Raw genomic sequence first — 23,955 nt, 5'->3', positions numbered from 1 at the left:
ATAGGACATTTTAGGGAGACAAAACAAGTGATATTTTCCCACGCTGATGCAAGGACACTTGCTTCGCTCATTCGATCACGTCCGAGCATATTATCAAACAGTTTGAAGAAAAAATCGGATTGAAAAGAATTATATCTAAGAAAGTTCTAAACTACCAAAAAAAATGTTTTCAAGTAGTACCAACTGCCAAATAATAAAAGTTGGTAATAACTTTGGGTGATGATATGTGCGAGTTACGGGTCTCTTTTAAAACTTTGCAGGATAGTATAATTCATTATCAATAAATTTTCTATTTAAAAAAATAAAATAATAATAATATTTCTATTACGAGTGTATGACGGACTGATATTTGTTAGGTTGAATAATCGATGACGACATAGATGGAATGTCTTGTTAAAAATTTTCCACGAAAACAATATCCGACTTTGATGTTTATGTACAGCAAAAACATACGGTCAGTCGGTCACTACAACTACAAGAAGGACAAACCAACAAAGTACCGTAGACAGTTCAAATCATATTCCCTTTTCAGGATACTGCATTTTTTGGTAAGTCGGTAGCCTTTCATTTTTTCCTTTTATGTTTAACAACTGTACAAAGCCCGACTTCAACACGTAAGGCTAGAAGACCATGTCATCCACGCAATTAGATGGTAGAGTATGCACTATGCTGTCAGCTATCTCTTTTTTTTACTCGTATCATCTTTTGTAGGGGTGGGGCTAAATGGCCACTTCTTCTTTAGAATGTTTTTATAGTTATAAATATCACAAACATTTCACTGGAATGTGCATTCTTTGGCACTGCATTGGATAATAATAAATTATATGGAGATGGTATTAAGTATATCAAACTGCTCTTTCATCTTTATCAGCATCATATTCTTACATATATCTGCAGGAAGCAGTATTACCAGTCCCACCTCTTCTGTCCTCGGTCGACTTGATTTCCCACCTGGCTTTGTGTTTGGTGCTAGTACCTCAGCATATCAAGTAATGTAGTGCACATTTGTTTCATCTTCTTTGTTTATGTAAACTTTTCTTGATTCTAGTATTGGAAATGATTGGTTATGAGTTTTTTAGGTAGAAGGAGCAGCTGCAGAGGATGGAAGAAAACCCAGTATTTGGGACACTTACACTCATGATGGTCAGTTCCTACTTGTAATTACTGTATTTTAATTTTTTTTCTCTTTACATTTTTCAATATATAGTTAAAAGTCAAACAAAGTCTTTGTAGTTAAAAGTTGAATTTCACCTTTCGCGTACTCTTCAGGAAAAACCCCTGACAAGGGTACAGGTGACGTCGCAGCCGATCAATATCACAAGTACAAGGTAATTACTCTCTGTTCAATGCTAACACACACACGCACTTACATGCAGACGTTTAGAATTTTATTAGGTTTCCCATGCATGGAAGAACATAGTCTATACAGTAGTCCAACACCTTAATCTCCTGAAAAGCTTGATTGAATTTGAGTATTGTGTTCAATGGAAATACTCATTCGGGAAGGTGTAGGTGGCCTGCTACTCAAGCCTTGCGATAATGTTTTTGATATCAATTCCCACCTTCACCTATTTGGGGTGAGAAGTTGATTGGGGATTTTTAAGTTAAAATTTTGCAATTAAGGGTGGGGGAGTATTGAATCTCTAAACTATAAAGTTTATGTGGTACTAGGATGATGTGAAGCTGATGCACAAAATGGGTTTAGATGCCTATAGGTTCTCCATTTCTTGGTCTAGGCTCATTCCTGGTACTACACTTCATCCTTTACTCCTTTGATTTCTGATTTTCTGTAAATTTCACTTTTGGAGATTATTTGTATTTTTGAATATATGTGAAACTTCTCTGCCTTAAGATATCTTTACTTACAGATGGTCGTGGAGCTGTCAACCTCAAAGGCCTAAATTACTACAGTAATCTCATTGACGAGCTTCTCAGCTACGGTATCTTTTTGCAAATCCCTTTATTTTTCATGTCTTAGAATTCCATGGAAGAATTTAGAGATAACCCAAAAGTCGCCTCAGGAGAAGCTTAACAGGTCATATCATGTGAAGCGGATAATGCTATTAGTACTATTATTCTATAAAATTGCTTGGAGGGATTAAACTCCTTTTATACGGTTTTTGTTGACCTCCAGAGGTATTTTGCTACTCATCCGTAATTTCCTGCAGGACACGAAAATTTAGTCTTTACTCGCTGTCCTGTGCAAACCTGTAACCATTTCAAAAGTAACAATGACAACCTTGTCCACTCATACTATATTCAAGTTCACTTTTCGTCCTTGATCCTAACAGGAATTGAGGCTCATGTTACTCTCAGCCATTTTGATCTTCCCCAGGCTCTGCAAGATGAATATGAAGGATTCCTCAGTTCAAAGTTCATGTAACTATTCTTTCATGTACCTAAATAATGGAAGGTTGCTAGTCCGAGGGGTTGTCTAAATTTCTTCTAATTAAGTTATTATTGTTACTATAATATACTATTTTTATTATTATCATTAGTACTATTTGTTGTTGATATTATTATTGTTATTATTTTTGCTGTTGTTGTTGCAGCGAGGATTTCACTGCATATGCTGATGTGTGTTTCAAAGAGTACGGTGACAGAGTAAAATCTTGGATTACTTTTAATGAACCCAACATGCAAACAGTTTTTGGATATGATATTGGCGGGCTGCCACCAGGCCGCTGCACTCATCCATTTGGCTTATATGGCTTTAATTGTTCAAAGGGAGACTCAACAACAGAACCATACCTTGCTACTCACAATATCCTATTGTCCCATGCATCAGCGGTGCAATTATATAGAACCAAGTACCAGGTTCTGCATCTTTGCTCTTTATCCTCGAGTAAATTTTTAGACCTCGTAATAGTAGCAATAGTGCTTTTGTGAAATCTGTCTCGAAGTTTTAACGCTTGTAACATTGTCTTATTTTGAGGGATTTGATTAGAAAATGCTCCATTTTTAGGACAAACAAGAAGGCCAGATAGGAATAACACTTGTAGCATTTTGGCTTGAGCCTGCCACAAGTTCACCACAGGACATTGCTGCGACACAAAGAGCACGTGATTTTCACCTGGGCTGGTAAGCCAGATAATCCAGTCCTGAAGTAGTTTATTTTTCTAACCGCAAGAAAATTAACCTAAGCAGTTGGCAGTTCGCAAAGTGAATTGGAGTTTTTGTTTTGTTTTGTTTTGTTTTTGTTTTTTTTTCGAACCAGGTATTTGGACCCTCTTGTATATGGAATATACCCTGCTATTATGAGGAAAATTGTTGGTTCTCGTTTACCAAATTTTACTGAGATTGACTCGAAGCAGTTAAAAGGCTCTTTTGATTTTATTGGTTTGAATTATTATATTGGAGTTTATATTCTGGACTTTCCTAGAACCTCAGATAATTATGGAAGCGACTACCTTCGAGACATCTCTGCTAAAATATCATGTAAGTAGATCTACTCCGATTAAATAAGTTTTACGTGTATGGGACAGGGGACTAGAATTATTAATAGGAGTTTCACTTTTACAGTTTTACCAACTTTTGATGTCAGGATCTTCGCATTTTAGCCTTTTCATTGCCATTGGTTGCCGAAAGATTGACTGCTGTAATAAGTGAATTCTATCAGTAGATTAAGAGCTATAGATTTCAGAGATACTGTTGAAAAGCAAAACGGCTCTTTAGAACTTCTCTTATAACAGATAAAAGTTTTCTTGTTGCAAGTTGTATGGAACCTGGATGCTGAAATTCCTTTAAAACCTTCCTCGGTCTTGAATTTTCAAGGGCTTCATTTGTTTGTACAAATTTGTTTATTTTCCTGCTTCTTGGACATTGCTATCATGTTCTATCAGATTTTTTTTTATTTTTATTGCATTATTATGTTTCCAATATTCAAGGTTCTCGGGTGTTCATCATTTTGAAATTAGAAACTATAATACCTTCTCATATTTGTTTCAGTTAATTTCCAAAACAAGTTTTAGTGTAAAGCAACAAGGGGAGCGTAGCTAGAACTAGGTCAAATGTACATGCATATTGCATGGTAACATGGAAGAGTAAGCATTGGATATTTGGATCCTTTTAAAGTTGTGATGCTAGAGATACATATATTTCTTCAAGATGGTTTTTGTAGCATATTCATATATTTATTTTGATTTGTTTGGTGGAATCAAACCCTAAGGCCACCACTATATGGCATGTGGTGCATAAAATCTAATTGAACTGAAAATGCGCTGCTCTGTCTTGCATGTCAAATGAACTAGTTATTCCCTCATTATGACATTATCATTATCTGCATGTCCAATAGATCAAGTGCACATTGAGTAAATTATTTCGTCGGAACCATATATAATTTGTTCTGTCACTCTTATTTCGAAACAAACTTCTATTGACACTGGGTTGCTTCTTTTGTTGCAGTTCCAAGTGGAGCGCTACTAAAAGTAAGATATTGCATGAACTTATTACCCTGAGTTTTGAAAAGCTAGAGCAAATTCTTCTTAACCAAAATGTGGACTCTTGACCAGGATTTTGCTAGGCTGAAAGGTGATGGAGGGATTATAACAGCGTGGGGACTACAACGATTGTTGGAGTATGTTAAATTGAAATACAAAAATCCTGCAGCTGTAATTTATGAGAATGGTACCACTACTCACCCCCACCTCACAATCCAACAATTTTTGGGCCTGGTAAAGTCTATATATAGGTGAATTGCAATTTCATTCTCATTGATTGCACCCACCTATATGATAACAGGATTTCCAATGACTGCTGATGACTCAGCCAATCCTGCAAGTCGCAATGACACTGGAAGAATCAAGTATTTGCAGAGAGCTCTCAAAAGTTTATATTCATCTGTAAGGTACGTTTTGTCCTCTACTCATCACCAGTTGGTCTTTCAGTTGGATTCTCCGTATTTAAGATGATATGAGGGCAGGCTAAGTGATGGGCGTCTGCCTGTGTTGGTACGATCCATGTGACACACATCTTATTGTATAGAAAAAACTGAATGTATGTGTTTTTTTTTAAGAATTGAAATCCTACTTGAAGGAAGGTTCTCCAACAAGAACCATCATTCCATCAATCTGTTACATACTTCTTGGTGTCCAATTAAAGCCTTACTTTTTCTTAATGCCTTTGCAGGAATGGTTCAAACACCAGGGGATACTTTGTGTGGTCTTTTCTGGATTGTTTTGAGGCAATTGGCGGTTACACTACTCATTTCGGTCTATATGGAGTCGACTTTAGTGACAAGCATATGAGGAGGTACCCAAGGCAATCAGTTCACTGGTATAGCACTTTCCTAGCAAAAACAGGAAGGAAGATAGAAACATCGAGTTATTTGTACAGTGAGTAAAAGGGAAGTACATAGCTCTGTTGGACAGTTTAATAGGTCCAAGTGGAATTCCACCTTTTAATAATGTTATTGTTTCTGTAACAACTAGTAATGTACTTCATTTGTGTGCTAAATTTTGATTCAAACCTCGTCGTTTTATACAGCTTGTGAAATCATTCCCTAATTTTATGTTTGGTGAATTACCTGTTAAATTTCAGCATTTCACCGCGATATGAATTGACAATTGGTAACTTTTCATAAGCAGTACATAAACACTGTATTTTTACCCTTACTGGGCTTGGAAAAAACGAAAAAAACAAAAAGGGTTCCCAGACTCCTAGTGCAAGCTGATTTTTTTGGTATTAGTGAAATGTGTTGCATTTTAGTATTTTATTTAGATGAGTTTAGCAAGTTATTTTGGTCTTGAGGTAAAATTTAGAGTCTATTTGTGCTCAATTATCTCTAGTTTGTGGTTGAAGTCGAGCCTATACATAATACAAGTCAAATCAAACTCTAGAGTCTATGATCGAATTCAAATTTGTAATATAGAAGAATAAGAATCTAGACTCATTGAGCTACTCGAATGCTCGATGTCGAGCTTGAGTACGAAATAAACCTCAACTTGCGCTCAACGCGAGAGATACACAAGTCGAGCTTGAGCACCCTAGTACTCGACACGAGTAGCTCGACCAGTCCTACTCGACTCTAAATTTTACCTCAAAACCAAAATAACTTGCTAAACTCATCTAAATAAAATACTAAAATGCAACTATATTTCACTAATACCACAATAACCACTATCAAACAACTATTTCAAGGTGTGCACATTATAAATACAATCAATATATGAATATGTGTTGAGTAATTATAATCCAACACACTAGCATAAATAGTTATCCCAAATAAGCGTTAACATAATTATGTAAAGTGCGAACTGCGAGTAGCTCGCGAGCGTCTCGAGTTTTAAAATGTGCTCAAACTCGACTCATATTATTGAATGAGCAAGTTTGAGTCGAGCCTTCAACGAGCTGAACTCGAGTTACTCACGAACAGCTCAACTCGATGACCAGCCCTACTATTGGGAACCAACATTCTTCCATTACTCACGAACAGCTCGACTCGATGACCAACCCTACCATTGGGAACCAACATTCTTCCATGCAACTTGAGGACCGCCCCTGAGATTGTGGGGGTCCTAGGCTAGCTCTTGAATGGTTCCCTTAAGGAAGTGCATGCCGAGAATTTTGTTTTGTGCACCCAAGTTATTTGGCCATTTTTTTATGTTTATATACTATTATACCAAAGGCAACGTAAACAAAAGGAAGACGTGTATTTGTGTTCCCAAAAGACACTCTGAGCTAGGGGTGACTTCGGATCGGATCGGATCAGATAAAAGACTTTCAAAAAAATTCAATTTTTTTCGGATGACAATATCCTTTCCAAATCCGATCCAATTATTTTTCCAAATTCGGAAAGTTCAGAAAATCGGAAAATTTTTAGAAATTTCAGAATCCGCAAAATAAAGAAGTAAATAATAAATTTGAATTATATAATCGGATTCTCTTTTAGAATAACCATTTTTTATTAAGTAAACAAATTAGACCTTTTAACATGTTCATTTAGCAAGTTTTTTTTTTTTTTTTTTTCATTCCTAATCCGGTAGGGCTGGACGGCTTTGTTTGCCCCAGCTTGGCGAATAGCATCCCCGCCACGACATTGTTTGTGCCCCTTACCGTTCTCGCCGGTGTTTGCAACGGGGAAGCGGTCCGTTAAAAGCAAAACCTATCGCCATTGACCATAAAATCTTGAGATTGAGCCCCTTTTTCTCAAAGATTTGATGGAATGGCCCAATAAAGGAAGGTTATAGTGCAGCGATGCGTTCCATTTGTATGAATCGCGAACAACATACCACGCATTTAATCGGACGAGAGCCACTAAGAGTGGGGGCCGGGCGGGCGCGAAAGCCGATCCGAAAAAGTCGAAGTCTCGACGATCGACCTAACGGCGGGCACTCAAAGACGGCAAATGATGGCCCACCCACCCAAAAAGCGCTTATGTCATATGGGAACTCATGGCTGGAAACAATCCTTATGGTTTTGATATCCGGTAGGAATAATAAGAAAAAAGTCCAGGTTGGTTAGTGAGCCTAGTGATAGGAGACTATCTAGCTTGGTTCGAGAGCACTTGTTGGGTTTTTGTTGCGAATGTTACGGCCTAAATCTTTGAACTATTGACCCTACTTGTTCGGATGGGTGTTCACCCCAAAGTGTTCCCCGACTGCATGCATACATCCGTAAGTAACTTAGTGCAACATGGCAAATTTCATTGAGAGGAATCAGCAAAGAAAAGAAAAAGGGGTTGAGAGACCAACCATGAGTTCTTGAGGTGTCCACAGGCCTGCGGTCCTCTTTTTATATTCTTGAGAGTTCGGATTGCTCCACCTAAGAACGAAAAGGAGGAATTGGACAAAGGGGAGCGGAAGCTTAAGCTTCCGGTAGCTTGCTAACTCTCCTAGTTAGAAGAAGGCTCTTTGTTTGTCGGATTATTTAGATCTGGATAGAGTCTCGCTCAGTAAAGAGAGTTGTAGATTCGGTTGATCATGATAGAGTCTCCAAGCGCCTTCTTAGCAGAGCAGCCTGCGGAAAAAGGCTAGCTAGCTAGCGCGCGTACTCTTCTTCTCTTCTTTCTGTTCAGCCATATTGTTCGTGCATTGAAAATGGATCTTATACGCACGGAGAACTAGGACCCTTTCTGGCGATACAAGAGCAATACCAGCACCACTCCCTTGATCGTTAAAAGCACCATCAAAGTACATGCTCCATTCCTCATGCTGATCTTCCGTAGCGAAAAGGACATCTTCATCTGGGAAGTCAAACGGGTGGGTGCATACGAGGGCAGCGGATGCGAGGCGAGATGATCTGCAATAACCTGCCCTTTAATGGCCTTTTGAGTCACATATGTAATGTCGTATTCTGACAAAACAAAATGAGGTGCCATCGGGCTGTTCATCCAGAGACCGCAGGCTTTTCAAACAAGTACTTCAAAGGATCCATTTTAGCCAAGAGCTTGACCGGGTGAGCCAGCATATAGTGGCGAAGCCTTTGTGCGGCCCAAGCTACTGCCAGGCAAGTCTTTTCCAACGGTGTTTACTTCTTTTCATAGTCAATCAGAGTTTTTCTAATTCATGCCGGGCTCTTTCTCTTTTTCCTGAATCATCATGTTGGGCTAACACGCATCCTATAGAGGTCTCCGTGGTCGAGACATAAAGCAGCTGCGGTCGACCTGGAACTGGCTGAATTAGCACAGGGAGATTTGCCAAAGAAATAGAAATAAAGATGCTTGGCATTCTTGATTCCATTCACACTTCGCATCCTTTCTGAGAAGCGGGTTCACATCTCTCGGCCAATTGGGAGATGAAGCGCCGGATGGCCTGAATTCCCCCTTGAAGCCCCTTAGCTCCTTAATCTTTCTGGGAGGAGGCTTTTCTGTAATAGCTTTACTTACTTATGGGGATTATATGTATGGGGAATTCCCATACAATTAACATTTCATTTAGCTTTAGAAAATTAAAAACTTAAAAATAGAAAATATTTCGTATATATGTTTTAGCTAGGAAACCACTTCAAAACTGTACAATTTACAAAAGCAAAGAATTTTTAGGTCTGTCATAAGAAAAATAGCCGGGGCAATGGAAAAAAATAAATTGTCACCACTCAATACGGCAAAAATATTGTAAAATGGTAGATTCAATCAATGTCAAAAATAGATTCAAAACGTTTGCTTTAATTGTCTTCACTTACGCGTTTGCTTTAATTGTTTTCGTTCCATTCCAAAATTTCAATCAATGTCTTAAAGTAGATTCAAAACTAATTTCATTACACTAAACAATCAAAATTAGTGTAGAAATACATTCAACACAATAAATTATCATGGATTCGATTAACCCGATATAATTCATTACAACCAATATAAATATGTAAAAATATCAAAGGAATAAAATGTTTAGATAACGTTGAAAATATATTATGAAATATTGGGACGTGAGTGTTGTTTTTTTTTTTTTTTTTTTTCCTACCAAAGAATTACAATAAATGTTTATAAAACTCATACCAAAAGTATTGTTCTATGAATGAAAAATAGATATAAAGAACAATCCATTGAGAAGATGTGAGATTGAGGTTTTTCTTTTTTAGCTTTTGGTATGTTACGCATTTGGTGTATGTGTATGTGTATGTGCAGGTTAGGTAACAAATCAATATTCATATAAATTGTTTTATAATTATTCTTATATATATATTAGCTTTTTTTTTTTTCAAAATTTGAGGGTGAGCGGGACCACAGGACCCCCTAACTCATATATGCATATAACATGTCGTGCTTAAAAACTATAATGTCAATATGAGGCAAGGAAAATCGTCTTTTCGGACATAAAAGCTTTCAAATTTGAAATTATGCATACCCTAAAAGCGCACCCATCCTTCTTGCGGACGGGCACTATTTTAGCAATCAATCGATTAATTCAAAAATCCTGCCTTGATCAATTTATCAACTTTCTCTTTTACTTTCCATTCGGGGGATGCAATCTTTTTACTTTTGCTTGACAAAGCTTAGCTCCTTCCGGATAGTACTAAACGATGCTCGACAAGGGGGGCGAAGTGTTGTAAGACCATGCACATCAAACTATTCTTTTTTTTTTTTTTTTTTTTTTTTTTCATGTTAATACATTAATTTAGTAAATAGGAAGATGGGAGAAATTGAGACATGTACTAGAATGACAATATTGATTTTTTGAAATTGTGTGAGAGACAATGTTCTACTTCTCTAGGGTTTTTATTTGGTTTGTAAACTATCTGCAGTTTTAATTTAATAACTATATGAAATAGACCGCTATATGTTAAAAATTCGGAAATTAATTAGAAATCGGATCGGATTGGATTGTGAAAATATATCCAATTCCGATCTAATTATTTTTCGAAAAAATAGAATATCATAACACAAATATCATGACCAAATTCAAAAAAATGGATCGAATTTTGGGCTTTTCGGTTTTTGAGTTTGCCTTTCAAAAAAAGTAGACTTTGGACTTTAAGAATTCCAGACAGACCAGGCCTAAACCCAAATAAACTCGGTTGGGTCCTTTTGTTGGGCTAAAACTTGGGGCCTTTTTACCTACATGTAAGTATGTAACTACTCCCACTATGTTATTTGATTTGATTTATTATAAAATACGTCCAACGGAAGTCTTGGCCCACAGTTTATATTGGGCTCTCCCATGAGGCCCATACCAACCCAACTCGACTGAATAAATCCCAAAAAAAAACCCTAAAGTTCAGTGTTAGGGTTACCGCAGCCGATAAATATCATTCTTCACTCTCTCTCTCAGCTCCTCCTCCAACCATGGTAATCTTTTTCTTCCTCTCATCTTTTCTTTCACTTCAATTCCAACCGTCACACTAACATCTCTCTTTTTCTTAACAGATCATCCCGAAGAAAAACCGTCACGAGATCTCCAAGTACCTCTTCCAAGGTAACAACTTTTACTTTTCCATTTTATTATTTCTCTCTCTATATATTCATTTTGCTTTGTTCAGAGGGGGTTTTGTATGCCAAGAAAGACTACAACTTGGAGAAGCACCCAGACATTGATGTACCAAACTTGCAAGTGATTAAGCTGATGCAGAGTTTCAAGTCAAAGGAGTATGTCAGAGAAACATTTGCTTGGATGCATTATTACTGGTATTTGACTAATGATGGCATTGAGTTTTTGAGGACTTTCTTGAATTTGCCTTCTGAGATTGTTCCTGCTACTCTTAAGAAGTCTCTCAAGCCTCCTGGTAGGCCCATGGGTGGCGGTGACCGCCCTAGGTAATTTTCTCTTTATTTTTATTTTCTACTTTTTAGTTTTACATATAGTCCATATGCCCATTGTCTACTTGAATTTGCAGAGGACCATCTCGCTTTGATGGAGACAGGCCAAGATTTGGTGGTGATAGAGACGGATACCGTGGAGGTCCTCGTGGAGGCCAAGGAGATTTCGGTGGGGATAAGGGTGGTGCTCCACCTGAATTTCAACCATCATTCAGCGTAAGTGTTTGTTTTTCTTTTTTCTTTTACTAATTACTAAGTTATGTTTGATGATTGACATTGTATATTAACCCTCTCTTATGTTGGAAATAGCTAAAGATGGTAGATAATACAGTGTTAAGAAAACCTTTTATGTTTTGTACTTAGTATCAAATACCTTGTTAATAAGTTAATAGTTTATTTAGAGAAGCAATGTAATTGTTTCAGTTTTATATCTTTTCCAGTGTAATAAACATGAAGCTTTGGTTATAGGCTACATAGTTGCTCTGAACATATTTCATTGTTCTATTGAAAAATATTTTCTCTGATCCTCTATGAGTTTTGGTTCTCAAGGGTTCCCATTTCTTCCTCATTATGGGTCATTTAGGACATGAGAGGTTTGGTGCACACTGCTTACAAAGACGCTTTTGTTAAACAGTGTATCTACTTGAGAAGTATAAATGACGGTCAGTTTTGTATGTGCATTGTTTGTTAGAACGTTAGAAATTAAAAATTAACTTATTACCTGAGATGCATAATTAGAAAATATTAATGATGTTCAGAATTTTGTGTGGCGCCTTAGGCCGAGCGCTTATCCCGTAAGAGATGGGATTGCGTGGTATTCCACGGGAGAGGTTAATTCGTGGCACACGATATCATGTCGTGTGATAGGCGCATATTAGCATTTGGGCTTCCTTTCGCAGCTTGCTGCTCTTATCGCAGCTAGAGCGTGGGTATTTCCCTACATATATCTATACTTTGAAGAAATAATTATAAAAAATAAGACTTTTGTGCATTGTACATTGTACATTGTACATTGGAGACCAAGATGAAGCTTTGAAAATTCAATCACATTGGATGTACTGGACTTGTTTAACTAGAAACGGAACTCTGCAGTTGATGGTTAAACATGTTTGGATAAACTGCATGTGTTAGAATTGTTGCATGTGTTTATTATGTAAAAGAAAGTGGAAGAAAAAATGTTATGGGATACACCATTTGTTTAATTTTGTTTTGTGTCTTTTTTCAATCTCATGTTTCACTTTTGAGCTTTTATTGATTTCATGTAGTCCTCATCCTAAATTTCTGGTTCATTGATTGCCTTTGTAACTATGCAGGGCGCTGGTGGTGATAGGCCTCCCGCATTTGGCCGTGGTCGTGGTCGTTTTGGTGGAGGTGCTGGTGCTGGTGCTCCACCTTCACTTCCATAGTAACCCCCATTCTGAAGACATTTTTGAATCAAACTTAAAAGTATGTAGTGGCTCCTCATCTTGTGTTGAGGTTGACAGTATAAGATGAATGCTCTGTTTATTTGGAGTTGATTCCGCTTAGTTTATTGTCATGCATATTTGGTTTATTAATCCTGTTAACTTACTATTTTTGCCCGTGATATAAATTGGTGTTGGTTTCTTACTTAATATTTTGGATGCTAAAATGTTGCATCAGTGCATGCCATTTCACAAAGTCATGCCTTTGATGTACTGCTGTCTGACATGAAACTGTTGGGAGTTGGAACTGAGCAGCTTATTTATGTTTGTCAAATAAGTTACCCTTAGACATGCACGTAACGCAGGTGCAAGTAAAGCATGACATTTTTTTATTTTTGTCCTTCACAGCCGCGGCCTACAAAAACCTTAATTTGTTACTGGTTCACAAAAAAAAAGGTTAATTAATTGCTTTTGCTCTTGAAGCTCTAGGATGCTTAGTTAGCCTCTGAGGCTCGTATACGTTTTTTTTTTTTCTTTTTGTCTTTAGAGCATCTTTAGGAGTGATATCAACTTAGCATCAAATATCAAATTTTCAACAATTTGGTGTTTTTAAACTTTAGGAGTCACATGTTGATGAAAACACCAAAAAAATACTAAACTAAACACCAAATTGACTAATATTTGGTTCTAGGTTTGGTTTACTCACTCAATTTTGTCAAAACTGTGTGGTTTTGCCAAAACCTTGTGGGTTGGTTTTATAAAAATCGTACGGTTTTGCCAATACTGCGTGGGTTTGGGCTTATATATTGCGGTTTTGTGAAAACCGCGCCATAGATTGGGAAAGAAAAAAAAGAAAAAAGTTTATATGCGATACATGGCGCGTGGACTTGGGCCTGTCAGTTGGGTTTTAATGGTGCGGTTTTGGGTAGGCTATATGACGCGATTTAAAGTTTATATGTGATACATGATGTCGAAAATTTGATGTTGCTTTTAAAGTTGCTTGGTGTTTTTTTGGTTTGGTATTTTTTTGGTTCAAAATTTTGGTGTTTTTTGAGTTTAGTGTTTTTTTGGTAGCTTTTTTTTTTTTTTTTTTTCGATATTAACTTACCCATCTCATAGCTGTTAACTTAAAACACCATAGGTTGTATGTTCTGCTCAATCATACACTTTGGAAGATGGCTCAAGCCTAACTCTCGGATAGCCCATCCAGCTAAGTCATGAGCCTCCCCATTATAAATCCTACTTATCCAACTAAACCTATGAAACTGTAAGGAAGTTACAAGATTGTTTATCGAGTCTCTCAAGCTCTCCAAAGCCCAGTAACAACTTGGACTTGTGATAACTTTAATCACCTCAACACAATCTCCTTGGAAAATGACTTTCTTCCAGCCAGCTGTTATGGTCATTCGAGCTGCCACTTCTGCTGCCAACATCTCTGCTTCTTCTGCCGACCTTGCCTTACACCTCCTTGTTGCAGCTCCCACAATTCTGCCTTCATCATTTGTTGCAATGCATCCAGCTGCTGCCCATCCTGTCTCTTTGGTAAAAGCAGCGTCAAACCTAATAATTACACAGTCATTAGGGATATCAGCAAAGTCAGTTGGATAAGCATTCAAAAGCATATCTAGATTAGAGTCAGAAGAAACTCCCTCCTCCTTGAAAGCTTGAATGCATTTCATAGCCTCCACAGAGCTCCTTCTGAGCACCCTATCCCTATTAGCTTGCTTCTGTTCAAATCTGATCTCATTTCTAATTCTCCAGATGTTGTTAAACATGCAAAGAAGCCAACACCCCAAAGATAAGCTATGTCCTCCTTGGTGCTCTGGCTCCAGGTCAGGAAAGTTTCCACCTATTTTTTTATAGTACCCTTTTCAGGTCCAACCACCCTTAATCCCAAGCCCGATGCAAACCAAAGGGCTCTAACCCAATCACACTCAAAGAACAAGTGTATGTCAGTTTCAATGGTCTTGTAGCAGAAGGGGCATGATAGGTCCCCTTGAACCTTCTTTTGGGTCAGTTTGTCCCCCATAGGTAGACCAAGCATATACAGCTTCCATAGGAATAAGAGAGTATTTGCTGGGAGTTTAGCCTTTCAGATGTGAGCAATAGTCTTCGAGCTATAGTTGGAAGTCTGTCCCTCCCACTTGCTGTGATTCAGCATGGAGTAAACAGATTTCACAGTTAAGTTAAGTTCCCAGACCTATCCTCACACCAAATCAGCCTATCCTTGCTGGCCCCCAAAGGCCTTACTACCACTTCCTGAATCTTTTGTCTTATAAAAGGTTCAAAGTGCAGAGCTAGCACCTCATGGTCCCAGCCAGTCCCATCATTTTTGAAAAAGTCAGCCACTTTCATATCCTCAAGCTCAGGGTTATTCACCCCTAACTCTCTGAGGGTCCTTGGTTTCCCATTGCACATCAACCAAGGGTCCTTCATAACTGAAGTGAATTTCCCATCATGAATGTTCCAAAGGACCCCTTCACTGATAGTATTAAACACCCTGTGTATACCTTTCCAGAAAAAAGAGGCATAATCAGGTGGCTTTTCAATATCACCTATCCAATTTTTGCTGTATATACTATATAGAGTTTTGGTCCACATGGACTCCACATCAGTGGCAGCTTTCCATGGCAACTTGGCCAATATGGCCACATTCATCTCCCTTGTTTTTCTGAAACCCAGCCCTCCATATTTTTTAGGCTTACACATGTGTTCCCACCCAATGGTGTGGACACTTTTTGCTGTTTCTGTCCCATTCCAAAAAAAATCCCTACAAGCCTTGTCTATTTTATCACAAGTTAAAGCTGGCAGCATGTAGGTTGACATGGCATATAGAGGTGTTGCTTGGGCCACGGAGCTTATAAGAGTAGCTCTACCAGCCTGAGACAACACTTTGGCTTTCCAGCTCTTGATATTTTTGTGGACATTATCTACCAAGAAATCAAAATCTTCTGATTTTCCTTGGGATAGCATAACTGGAATCCCAAGGTATTTCTCTCTGGGTGCAAACTATCTCATTTTCCAAAACCTTTTTAGCCGAAACTTATTTCTGATTCTCACATTCCTGCTGAAAAACATACTAGACTTGTCAAAATTAATTTTCTGTCCAGAAGCCTCACAGTAATCTTCAAGAATCTGCCTGAGGTGCCCCCCATCTGTGGAGTTGGCTTTAGTAAAAATAATCAAGTCATCTGCATATAACAGATGAGTGATGGGGGGGGACCTCTTTTTTATTTTGATACCATGTACCACCTGCTCTTTTTTAGCTATGAGCCTAGATAGAGCCTCAGAAACTAAAATAAAGAGATACGGGGATAACGGATCCCCTTGTCTTAACCCTCTTTCAGATTTAAACTTCTTCAGAGGAGACCCATTGAGTAAGACTTGAAAAGTGACAGAGGTCAAACATTGCTGGATCATTCCTTTCCACTTATCATTGAAGCCTAGCTTCTCAAAGATGCTGTCCAAGAAGGACCATTCCACTCTATCATAGGCCTTAGCCATGTCCATCTTGAGGGCCACCCAACCCTCCCCCTTAGATTTCATATGTTTCATGTTGTGAAAAAGCTCACAAGCCAACCCAGTATTATCCCCAATACCTTAGGTGGTCTCCTAAAGATGCTCTTAGGTGGTCTTTTTATATAATGCCTCTAGGTCATTGATTAAATTTTTATTCTAGTAAAAAATAAAAAACAAATTGCATTGTCGTTCACTTGTTCTTGTAATGCCAACCTTTTTACCGGTTGAACAAATGAGCCACTCACTGTCCGTGGAAGCATGTTGGGTTTCGCGAGAAACATAGTACAGGTTCCGGTATATTAATTTATAATAGATTGTTGAATGGTTAAATGTGAACCGGATGTGGATTTGGTAGGAAGGTTCAAGTTTTATTTGAGGGGAAAATATTTGGTTTGCCTATGTATGTAGTCTTCCCATTTGGTCTATTAGAACCTGCCAGTTATATAGTTATATGAACTCCACTTATACGAATTCCAATAAAACCCTATCATGAAAAACATAAATTAGAAGTTGATTTTTGGTTGAGATGTTCTTTTCATAATATAAATCATCTTTTGAAAAAATCAGCACATTTAAATATGTGACATATCAAAATTTACTTACAATATTATAAAATTATCCAACGGTCTATATTTTTCAAATTTCAACACAACTTTTGATATTGTTAAACATTTTCGTTTTGGCTGATTTTTTTTAGAAAGCTTATCTATTATGAGAAGACTATCTTCACAAAAAATCAGCCCTCAATTCATTTTATAAATCTACTTTTGGTGGTGGAGTTCATTTGGAGCGATATTAGAATACTAGATATCATTTGAATTGATAGATTGTAAACTCTTAAACAAGAGTTGAATGTTTGATTCTATTCTATTACAGCCGTACTAATATCAGAATGGTCGTTGACATCGTCCCCAACAAGCACCAAAGTTGAATAAGTCTGTTAACAATGGAAGCAGCATCGGAAGTTCTCTGATCTGTTGAAATGGGTGGGTCACTTGCCTGTGGCCTACTTGCCTTTGGGACATCACATGTTCCAAAAGTCGAATTTGCCTGTACATAAGCAATCAATTGTCAGTTCCGAGTGTTCGAGCTCATACATGCTTTGGAAAGCATTATGCAAAGGGCTTTAGCAGACAAATTAATATAAAGTAAAATAAATTAGGATTGCAACCTATGGTTAGGATGATGATAACTGAAAAGCAAGCATCTTAAGGGCATCTCCAATGGGGGGTGTAAACCGTATAGGGTGGAAATTTTACACTCCAAATATAAAAAACTCTCTCTAATGGGAGTGCTATACCGTAGGTAATAGTGTATTAGCTAATAGAGAGGGTGGGGAATTTCCCCTCTCGCTATTAGTTAATAAAAACCAGGCGACACTTTCGGACGGCGTCGCCCGAAAATAATTTTCGGGCGTCACTTGGAGTAACGTCCCTTTCTAATTCTAAAGTAATTTTTTAACTCGGACGTCACTCCAAGTGAAGTCCCAGTTTAAATTAAAGAGGGACGTCATTTGGAGTGACGTCCGAGTTTAAAATCTATTTTTTTTTACACTCTTCCATTGGAGAGTATAGAGTGTGGATATTTATAAGCTATACAATACTATACAATTAGAGGTGTAAAATCCTAATGGCACCTACGTGGAGCCTAGGTGGAGGTGTAATTTTACACCCCCCATTGGAGATGCCCTAACCAAAGCAAATGCAAGCGCAAAATAGTGAAATAGGACGAAAAGAAAATAGAGAGTTCAAGACCTTGCAATAGGCAATGTTGTCACACCCACAAGTCAGATGTCCATTTGCTACATCTACAGCTTCGGGGGCACCACCTCCGTCGCTTCTCTGCAATTTGAAGGAGTGAGAAAATGAATAACATCTGGAACATAGCCAAAATAAATTCAAGCACAGAACTTAAATTCTATATAAGTAACAGTACCTTGTAAAAATCGACCGCAATGAAGTTAGGCCATCTTTTACCCGCTGCTTGGTAACAAGTGTTCACCATGCTAACCAGTGGAGCTGAGTTATACCTGCAAGCTTTCATTTGATCAGGAGCGCCAGGAAAGTAGTTTTGTAGAACAAGTGATCTTGACTTCGTGTTCATTGGAGAAGATTCTGAACGGCTAGGACAGGAACCCGCTTTCAGTCCACCATCGCCATCTGCAATTTCAACCCACCTTCACAACTGTAACATTTGATTCAAAGTTAATTAAAATCTCGTATATTTTGTTAAAAGCGGTAGAGAAAGCATTACATTGATTTTCTACAACGTATGTCCATTCATATGCAATTCCTTCTGAATCCTCCTTAGCTGACTTTGAAGTAAAGACCACAAGTCGTTGATTCTTCTGGGCCATATCATCAACTGTAGGCCAATCTTCACCATTTTTAGGCATTCGAGTTACCGGAAACCAGTATTTCCTTAGGCCAGCAGCATCAAAAACCTTTGTTAATCCCTGAGGGGATGTGACATAGTCTTCAATGATGATAGTCACAATCTCTGAAGGGTTTGCTTCAAGAAACACTTGAATCTCTTTCAGCACATTGACAGCAGGTTGCTGGTTAATCAAGTGCACTAATTAGATTAAAAATCATTAAGGTACAGAAGTAGAGTACTTAATAAAAATAGAAATGACATGAAACTTACAAATGCAGTAAAGTTGTAGCATTTGCCTCCAAACGAGTGACACAGCCAGATGTCATTGTTGAAGTCATACATATCAAGCATCAAACCTCTCACACCATTCTGCATAACAGTTCGATATTTGATCAGTTTTAGCTAGCTCAGTAGCTGACAATGAAATCTCAGCTCTTTCAATACACCACGTCCCTCTTCAACTTTTTTTTTTATCGGTATCATGTCTCTCTTCAACTGGATGTATTACAAGTAAACCAGGCAATCCTTATTTTGTTATCAACACTTTATTTTGTTATCTACACCTCATCACAAGTTCCCAACTACGAGCACTCACATTTGAATGGCCATGAGCTGCAAACTATAAACTGTGGCATAACTAAAGATTCTCTGTTTTGATAATTTTGTCATGGCCTTAAAAAATGAGGCTCAATAAAAACTCACCGCAATCAGCTTTAGTGTGTATCTACCTTTCCTTGGCACAAATTCCAATTGTATTAAGGAGGATGCTATAAACAACTGAGTAACTGGTAAAAATGTCTGGTATGTCTAAGCTGAAAGGAATTCAAGTGTAAAAATGTCTGCTACGTCAAAAACGTCCTCTAATTAGCATCTTTAAATACTAAAATATTTTGTTAAATTTTGTCAAATCTTACAAAATTTTCTATGTCCACCATGACACTATTGAAATAAGGGTATTGCTAAAACCACGCTACAACAGGGGCAGTAGTCTTAAGTCTTAACTCTTAATATAAATTAGGTAAGATATGAGATGCTTAGATTATAGACTACGCATATATAAGAAGTGCTTTGTCAACTAGATTCACCTACTTCCATAAAAAATCATGATAAACATAAATGGACAAAAGGCACTTCTGAGTGAAAAGTTGATCAAAGTCTCGAAAATGGCCACATAACTTTCCCAAAGCGAGAAAAAAGGGTATAATGAGATGAAGGGCTTTTTAGTCCCTTGATATTATACCATTCTTTCCAAGTTCCAACAATTTACGTTTAGAAATTAATGAGAAAAGAAAATTGAAAGGCGTACATTGAGCTGACTAGTAATGGAATCTTCTTGATTTATCTCAGTGAGAAGATCAGATCCGGTAGCTGATTTCGAACCCACAGAAAATGAGTTGTGTGTCGTCAACCATGAATACTTATTGAATGGTAATCCTTTCACCTTGGAAAAACAAAAAAAAAAAAAAAACAGCAAATTTAATCATAACCTTTAATCACATAGAGAACTATCAAATGTTTTTATGATGATACCTTTGATGTTGAAGGTGCAGGTTGCATTCTAGTACATCTCCGCTGTCCATTTCCGTTAGCGACACAAGCGTCGCAATGTAATCCTCTGTCGCAGTTTGCATCAATGGAACATGTTTCTCCTACCTAATAACATATCACCAAAACAACATATGAATACATATAGATCCACAATGTGTTAAATGTAGAAAAGAGATGGAGAGAAGAGATGAACCTTGAGAGCGAAAGAAGAGGTGAAGAATGTAAGTGCTGTTAGTAATAACAAAAATGCAATGCAACTAAAGGAGAGAGCCATTAGAAATGAAAATGAAAGTGAGAGAGAGAGAGAGAGAGAGAGTAAATATTATATGTGACTTTTAATAAGGGAAGGGATGGATGTTTGCGACTTTTCGGGAATTGGTATTTATTATGTCGTACTCTGTTTTCATCTTTGGGATTTGTTGGTCTTTTGTTCTAGACTTCTAGATGCCATGTTACTTTCTCGGTTTCCCCCGCTTTTAAGTTTAGCGACTGCACGTAAGGTTAGAATTCGAGCTAATCAAGCCGCCCAGCTTCACTATTTTCAACCTTGGCTCATTTATTAAGCGAGTTTTGAAAAACATTCAAGTTTGGCTCATATAATATATGAATGAGCCCGAGCAATTTGCTTATTGAGCCAAGTTTTATCAAGTTCATTTGTTATAGGAGCTATAATATAAGTTCAAACTTGGCTCATTTAGAACATTTTTAGAGAGATACTTTTTTAGCATCTAACACTAAATTTTCAATAATTTGGTGTTTATCATTTTCAGGAGAAACCAAATACCAAATCGACCAAAATTTGGTTTCAGTTTTGGTACTGTATCAAATCTCTCTCGCAGTTTTGGAAAAACCACGCGATTTTTCAAACACTGCATAGGCTCGGACTAAATAGTGGGCTTCAATTACGCGATTGTGCAAAAACCGTGCGAGAGATTGAGAAAGAAAATAAATAAGAAAATTGATGTGCGATACATTCTACGGTTTTAGAAAAACCGCGTGGGTTTGGGCTTCTAAAATGGACTTTAGTGACGCGATTTATCCAAAACCGCGTCATTTGATATCAAATATTTGATGTTTCTCTTGAAAGTTGGTTGGTGTTTTTTTTTAATTGGTGTTTGGTTTGGTTTAAAAATTTAGTGTTTTTTTTGTTTCTCTCTTAAAATGCTCTTATTTAATGAATGAGTTTAAGCCGAGCCCGAACCGCTCGGCTCAAATTCCACCCTTTAACTGCACACGTGCATTCACAAGAATCTCGAGATTTTGTTACCAGTAAATCGGAAAATACGGTGTGTTCTAATTTGAATTTCCAACCATAGGTACATTTGGGGAATCGTTTTTGTTAGTCTTAGGTGGGAATAAAATGTACCACATAGAAAATTCAACCAATTGGAACTTTCCTTGGAAGACTGCCTTGATTATTATATAATTTATATTTCCATTATTCTGAATTTTGAATACAATATCAACCATGTGGTCGTTGGAGTACATGATCAAACGATAACGCAAGTCTAATACTTCAAACTTAACATCAATATTTAGTTAGTAAAATGACAAATGTGTTTAGATACGAATAGGTTGCAATTTTTTTTTCGGCTGTCAAAGTTATTCCTGTCGCTGTTTTATTCAAGTCCTTCGTCACCTGATTAAAGTCAGATGATTTATCGAAAATAAAAATAAAAATAAAAATAAGATTAAAGTCAGTTGAATGAGACTGGTTAAATAGTGTCCTTCTATTTATTTAGTTGAATGGAATGGAACGTTCTTCCGAGATATATTTTCCGATTTTTAGCCTTTTGGGGGTGGATATCCGAATATCATTGAGAATTGATATTAACCGCAAATTTTGGGCCTGACGATGATTTAAAAATAAAAATTTTAAAGTCAGTTGAATGAGACTGGTTAAATAGTGTCCTTCTATTTATTTAGTTGAATGGAATGGAACGTTCTTGAGCTACATTTTCATTGCCTTTTGGGGGTGGCAATCATTGAGAATTGAGCACGGGATGACATTGAAAATATTTGCACATGGACTCGAGATCTCTACAACCGGAACAGAGATCATCTCTTATCTCGCCGTTGATCCGAACCCGAAATCAGGGCCGTCCCTGAGTTTTCAATGGCCCTGTGCAAACGACAAAATGTGGCCCTCTTCCAGTCTTCCATCAATACAAATTGGATCATCGAAATATTTCCCTTCTCGCATTTTTGGCTGCAAAATCATTAATGAAGCTTTCAAAGTTAATTTTATTTAAAAATTCATTTTCAATAGATATTAATGCTAGCCCATTTAGACTTTCTTGTGATATAGTCGATCTAAGGTATGATTTCAATAATTTTAATTTTAAAAAACTTTTTTCTGCATACGCGACAGTAATGGAAACAATCAACAAAATTCTATAAGTTATGAATGCATTAGGAAACAATCATGTCGTTTCAAGAAATCAAGTTAGGTGAATAATATTAGACTAGATTACTTTGGAATTAAATTGAGTTATTGAAAAAATATTTAAGAAAATGAAAAATTAATTTTAATCTCTAATTTACTTGAAAAATAATTAAAATTTAGGTGAATAAGTAATTGAGATTGATCGAAATGAAAATTAATACAAATCCACAATTGTAAAGAAAGAAATTATTGAGAATGAGAGAATACTAGATGGTCATAAGGTGAATGAGGAGGTTTTTTTTTATATTTCTTTTTGTATTTGAGTAATTGAGGACAACTCAAGCAATTAATTGGAGTGATTTTCCAAAAAAAAAAAACGTTATTAATTAGGAAGAGAGAGATCTAGTCAATGAGAAGATCTCTTCATCTATTATATCTATTGTTATTTTCTTTTTTTATGAACATAATTAATGAGGAAAGAGAATATGAGATATTCGACTGTTTACTAATGTGAAATTTTCGGTTTTTTGGGTTTTTCATCGGTTTGGACTTTTGATTTGCGAAATAAGTCTTTTCCACTAAAACTAATTTTTTGGGGCCTTATATATTGGGGGCCCTGTGCGGTCGCCCACATGGCACCTGCTCAGGGCTGTCCCTGTCCGAAATGTATGTGTGTGCCACGATATCTAGGTGTGTGCTCCGAGATGTGTGTGTGTACACCGAGATACGAGATGTATGTGTGTGGTACAGAGATTGACCCGGTTATAGAGGAACCGGTCTCTTTGCACATATAACACCTTGTTCTGGCGTGCAATTACCTTGTGGTGTTAAAGTGTTACACACTTGGTCGCTTGTCGAAAAGTGAAATTATGAGTGGCTGAAAACCCAAAGTATTTTTGGTACTTTCTAAATTTTTGGGCATGATTGATTACCCATTAGCCTGCTGGCAAATCAAATTGATATTTTCCCACTTAAACACATATTTGCCACTGCTTGTTGCGATAGATGGGTCTGGCAAAAATAAAACCAATTTGCCGCAAAACACTCACTTGACCATTTTTTCACACTCAAAGCAGAAAAAATTTAGGGTTCTATTATTGACAGACCCCATTTTGTGTTGGGCAGACTCCGATTCAATTTGGGGTCAGTATTTATGTTGGGCGCAACAGAGAGTTTTGGATAGACCTCGTGACCAAACCCGAACAAAAAGAAACCCGAGATAACCAATTACCCTTCGTCTCCGCAAATTCATGTCAATCGCTTTTATGTCAATATTGTAAAAGTTTGCTTGGTTCTCCAGCTTCCATTAATTGTTTTCATGCTTTAATTGCTTTCAAAACTTGATGATCTAATATTTGAACTCCAGAAAGAGATAAGGCTGAAAGAGTTGTTGAAAAAGAAAAAGGGGTGGAAGAAGATATCTTGGCCCGTGACCATGGAGGAAGTGGAACTACTGTTTGGACTCATAGACATTAAAGTCATATCAAGAACTCTAAGGATGGCAAGGATCAGTTACTTTGGTGTGAAGAGAAGCT

The 23,955-nt window shown here is 37.2% G+C and overlaps 3 protein-coding genes across 3 annotated transcripts; 2 read left to right on the top strand and 1 right to left on the bottom strand.

Annotated features, from left to right (window-relative positions):
• Positions 1 to 770: 770 nt before the first annotated feature.
• On the top strand, positions 771 to 5,504 carry LOC147519623 (beta-glucosidase 31-like). The gene is made up of 13 exons (XM_086591191.1): positions 771 to 989; positions 1,080 to 1,143; positions 1,270 to 1,328; positions 1,672 to 1,747; positions 1,869 to 1,940; positions 2,292 to 2,379; positions 2,553 to 2,817; positions 2,966 to 3,081; positions 3,218 to 3,438; positions 4,405 to 4,427; positions 4,512 to 4,626; positions 4,741 to 4,846; positions 5,128 to 5,504. Exons 1-13 carry the CDS (start codon positions 825 to 827, stop codon positions 5,339 to 5,341), a joined length of 1,584 nt encoding a protein of 527 aa, XP_086447317.1. The 5' UTR covers positions 771 to 824; the 3' UTR covers positions 5,342 to 5,504.
• Positions 5,505 to 10,613: 5,109 nt separating this feature from the next.
• Positions 10,614 to 12,801, top strand: LOC147519622 (small ribosomal subunit protein eS10z-like). The gene is made up of 5 exons (XM_086591186.1): positions 10,614 to 10,720; positions 10,799 to 10,847; positions 10,912 to 11,185; positions 11,266 to 11,404; positions 12,502 to 12,801. The coding sequence occupies exons 1-5, from the start codon at positions 10,718 to 10,720 to the stop codon at positions 12,592 to 12,594; spliced, it is 558 nt and encodes a 185-aa protein (XP_086447312.1). The 5' UTR covers positions 10,614 to 10,717; the 3' UTR covers positions 12,595 to 12,801.
• A 4,104-nt stretch (positions 12,802 to 16,905) lies between these two features.
• LOC147519621 (PI-PLC X domain-containing protein At5g67130-like) lies at positions 16,906 to 20,506 on the bottom strand. The gene is made up of 8 exons (XM_086591184.1): positions 20,228 to 20,506; positions 20,017 to 20,139; positions 19,793 to 19,927; positions 18,757 to 18,855; positions 18,364 to 18,667; positions 18,046 to 18,269; positions 17,865 to 17,951; positions 16,906 to 17,160 (listed from the first exon to the last, which is right to left on the bottom strand). The coding sequence occupies exons 1-8, from the start codon at positions 20,306 to 20,308 to the stop codon at positions 16,981 to 16,983; spliced, it is 1,233 nt and encodes a 410-aa protein (XP_086447310.1). The 5' UTR covers positions 20,309 to 20,506; the 3' UTR covers positions 16,906 to 16,980.
• Between the last annotated feature and the right edge of the window lie 3,449 nt (positions 20,507 to 23,955).

Source organism: Coptis chinensis, chromosome 2 (genome assembly GCF_015680905.1).
Source record: "Coptis chinensis isolate HL-2020 chromosome 2, ASM1568090v1, whole genome shotgun sequence".
Classification (NCBI taxonomy): Eukaryota; Viridiplantae; Streptophyta; class Magnoliopsida; order Ranunculales; family Ranunculaceae; genus Coptis; species Coptis chinensis.
The sequence above is the reverse complement of the archived record's forward strand: the minus strand, read 5'-3'. Positions and strand labels throughout refer to the sequence as shown.

Coding starts and splice junctions, on each gene's coding strand:
- LOC147519621 (XM_086591184.1), bottom strand. CDS start 20,308: ATGGCTCTCTCCTTTAGTTGCATTGCATTTTTGTTATTACTAACAGCA. Junction 20,140..20,227: donor CCTCTTCTTTCGCTCTCAAG/GTTCATCTCTTC, acceptor ATATGTTATTAG/GTAGGAGAAACATGTTCCAT. Junction 18,668..18,756: donor GCTACAACTTTACTGCATTT/GTAAGTTTCATG, acceptor TTGATTAACCAG/CAACCTGCTGTCAATGTGCT.
- LOC147519622 (XM_086591186.1), top strand. Junction 10,848..10,911: donor CTCCAAGTACCTCTTCCAAG/GTAACAACTTTT, acceptor TGCTTTGTTCAG/AGGGGGTTTTGTATGCCAAG. Junction 11,186..11,265: donor GGTGGCGGTGACCGCCCTAG/GTAATTTTCTCT, acceptor TTGAATTTGCAG/AGGACCATCTCGCTTTGATG.
- LOC147519623 (XM_086591191.1), top strand. CDS start 825: ATGGAGATGGTATTAAGTATATCAAACTGCTCTTTCATCTTTATCAGC. Junction 1,329..1,671: donor ATCAATATCACAAGTACAAG/GTAATTACTCTC, acceptor ATGTGGTACTAG/GATGATGTGAAGCTGATGCA. Junction 3,082..3,217: donor CGTGATTTTCACCTGGGCTG/GTAAGCCAGATA, acceptor TTTTCGAACCAG/GTATTTGGACCCTCTTGTAT.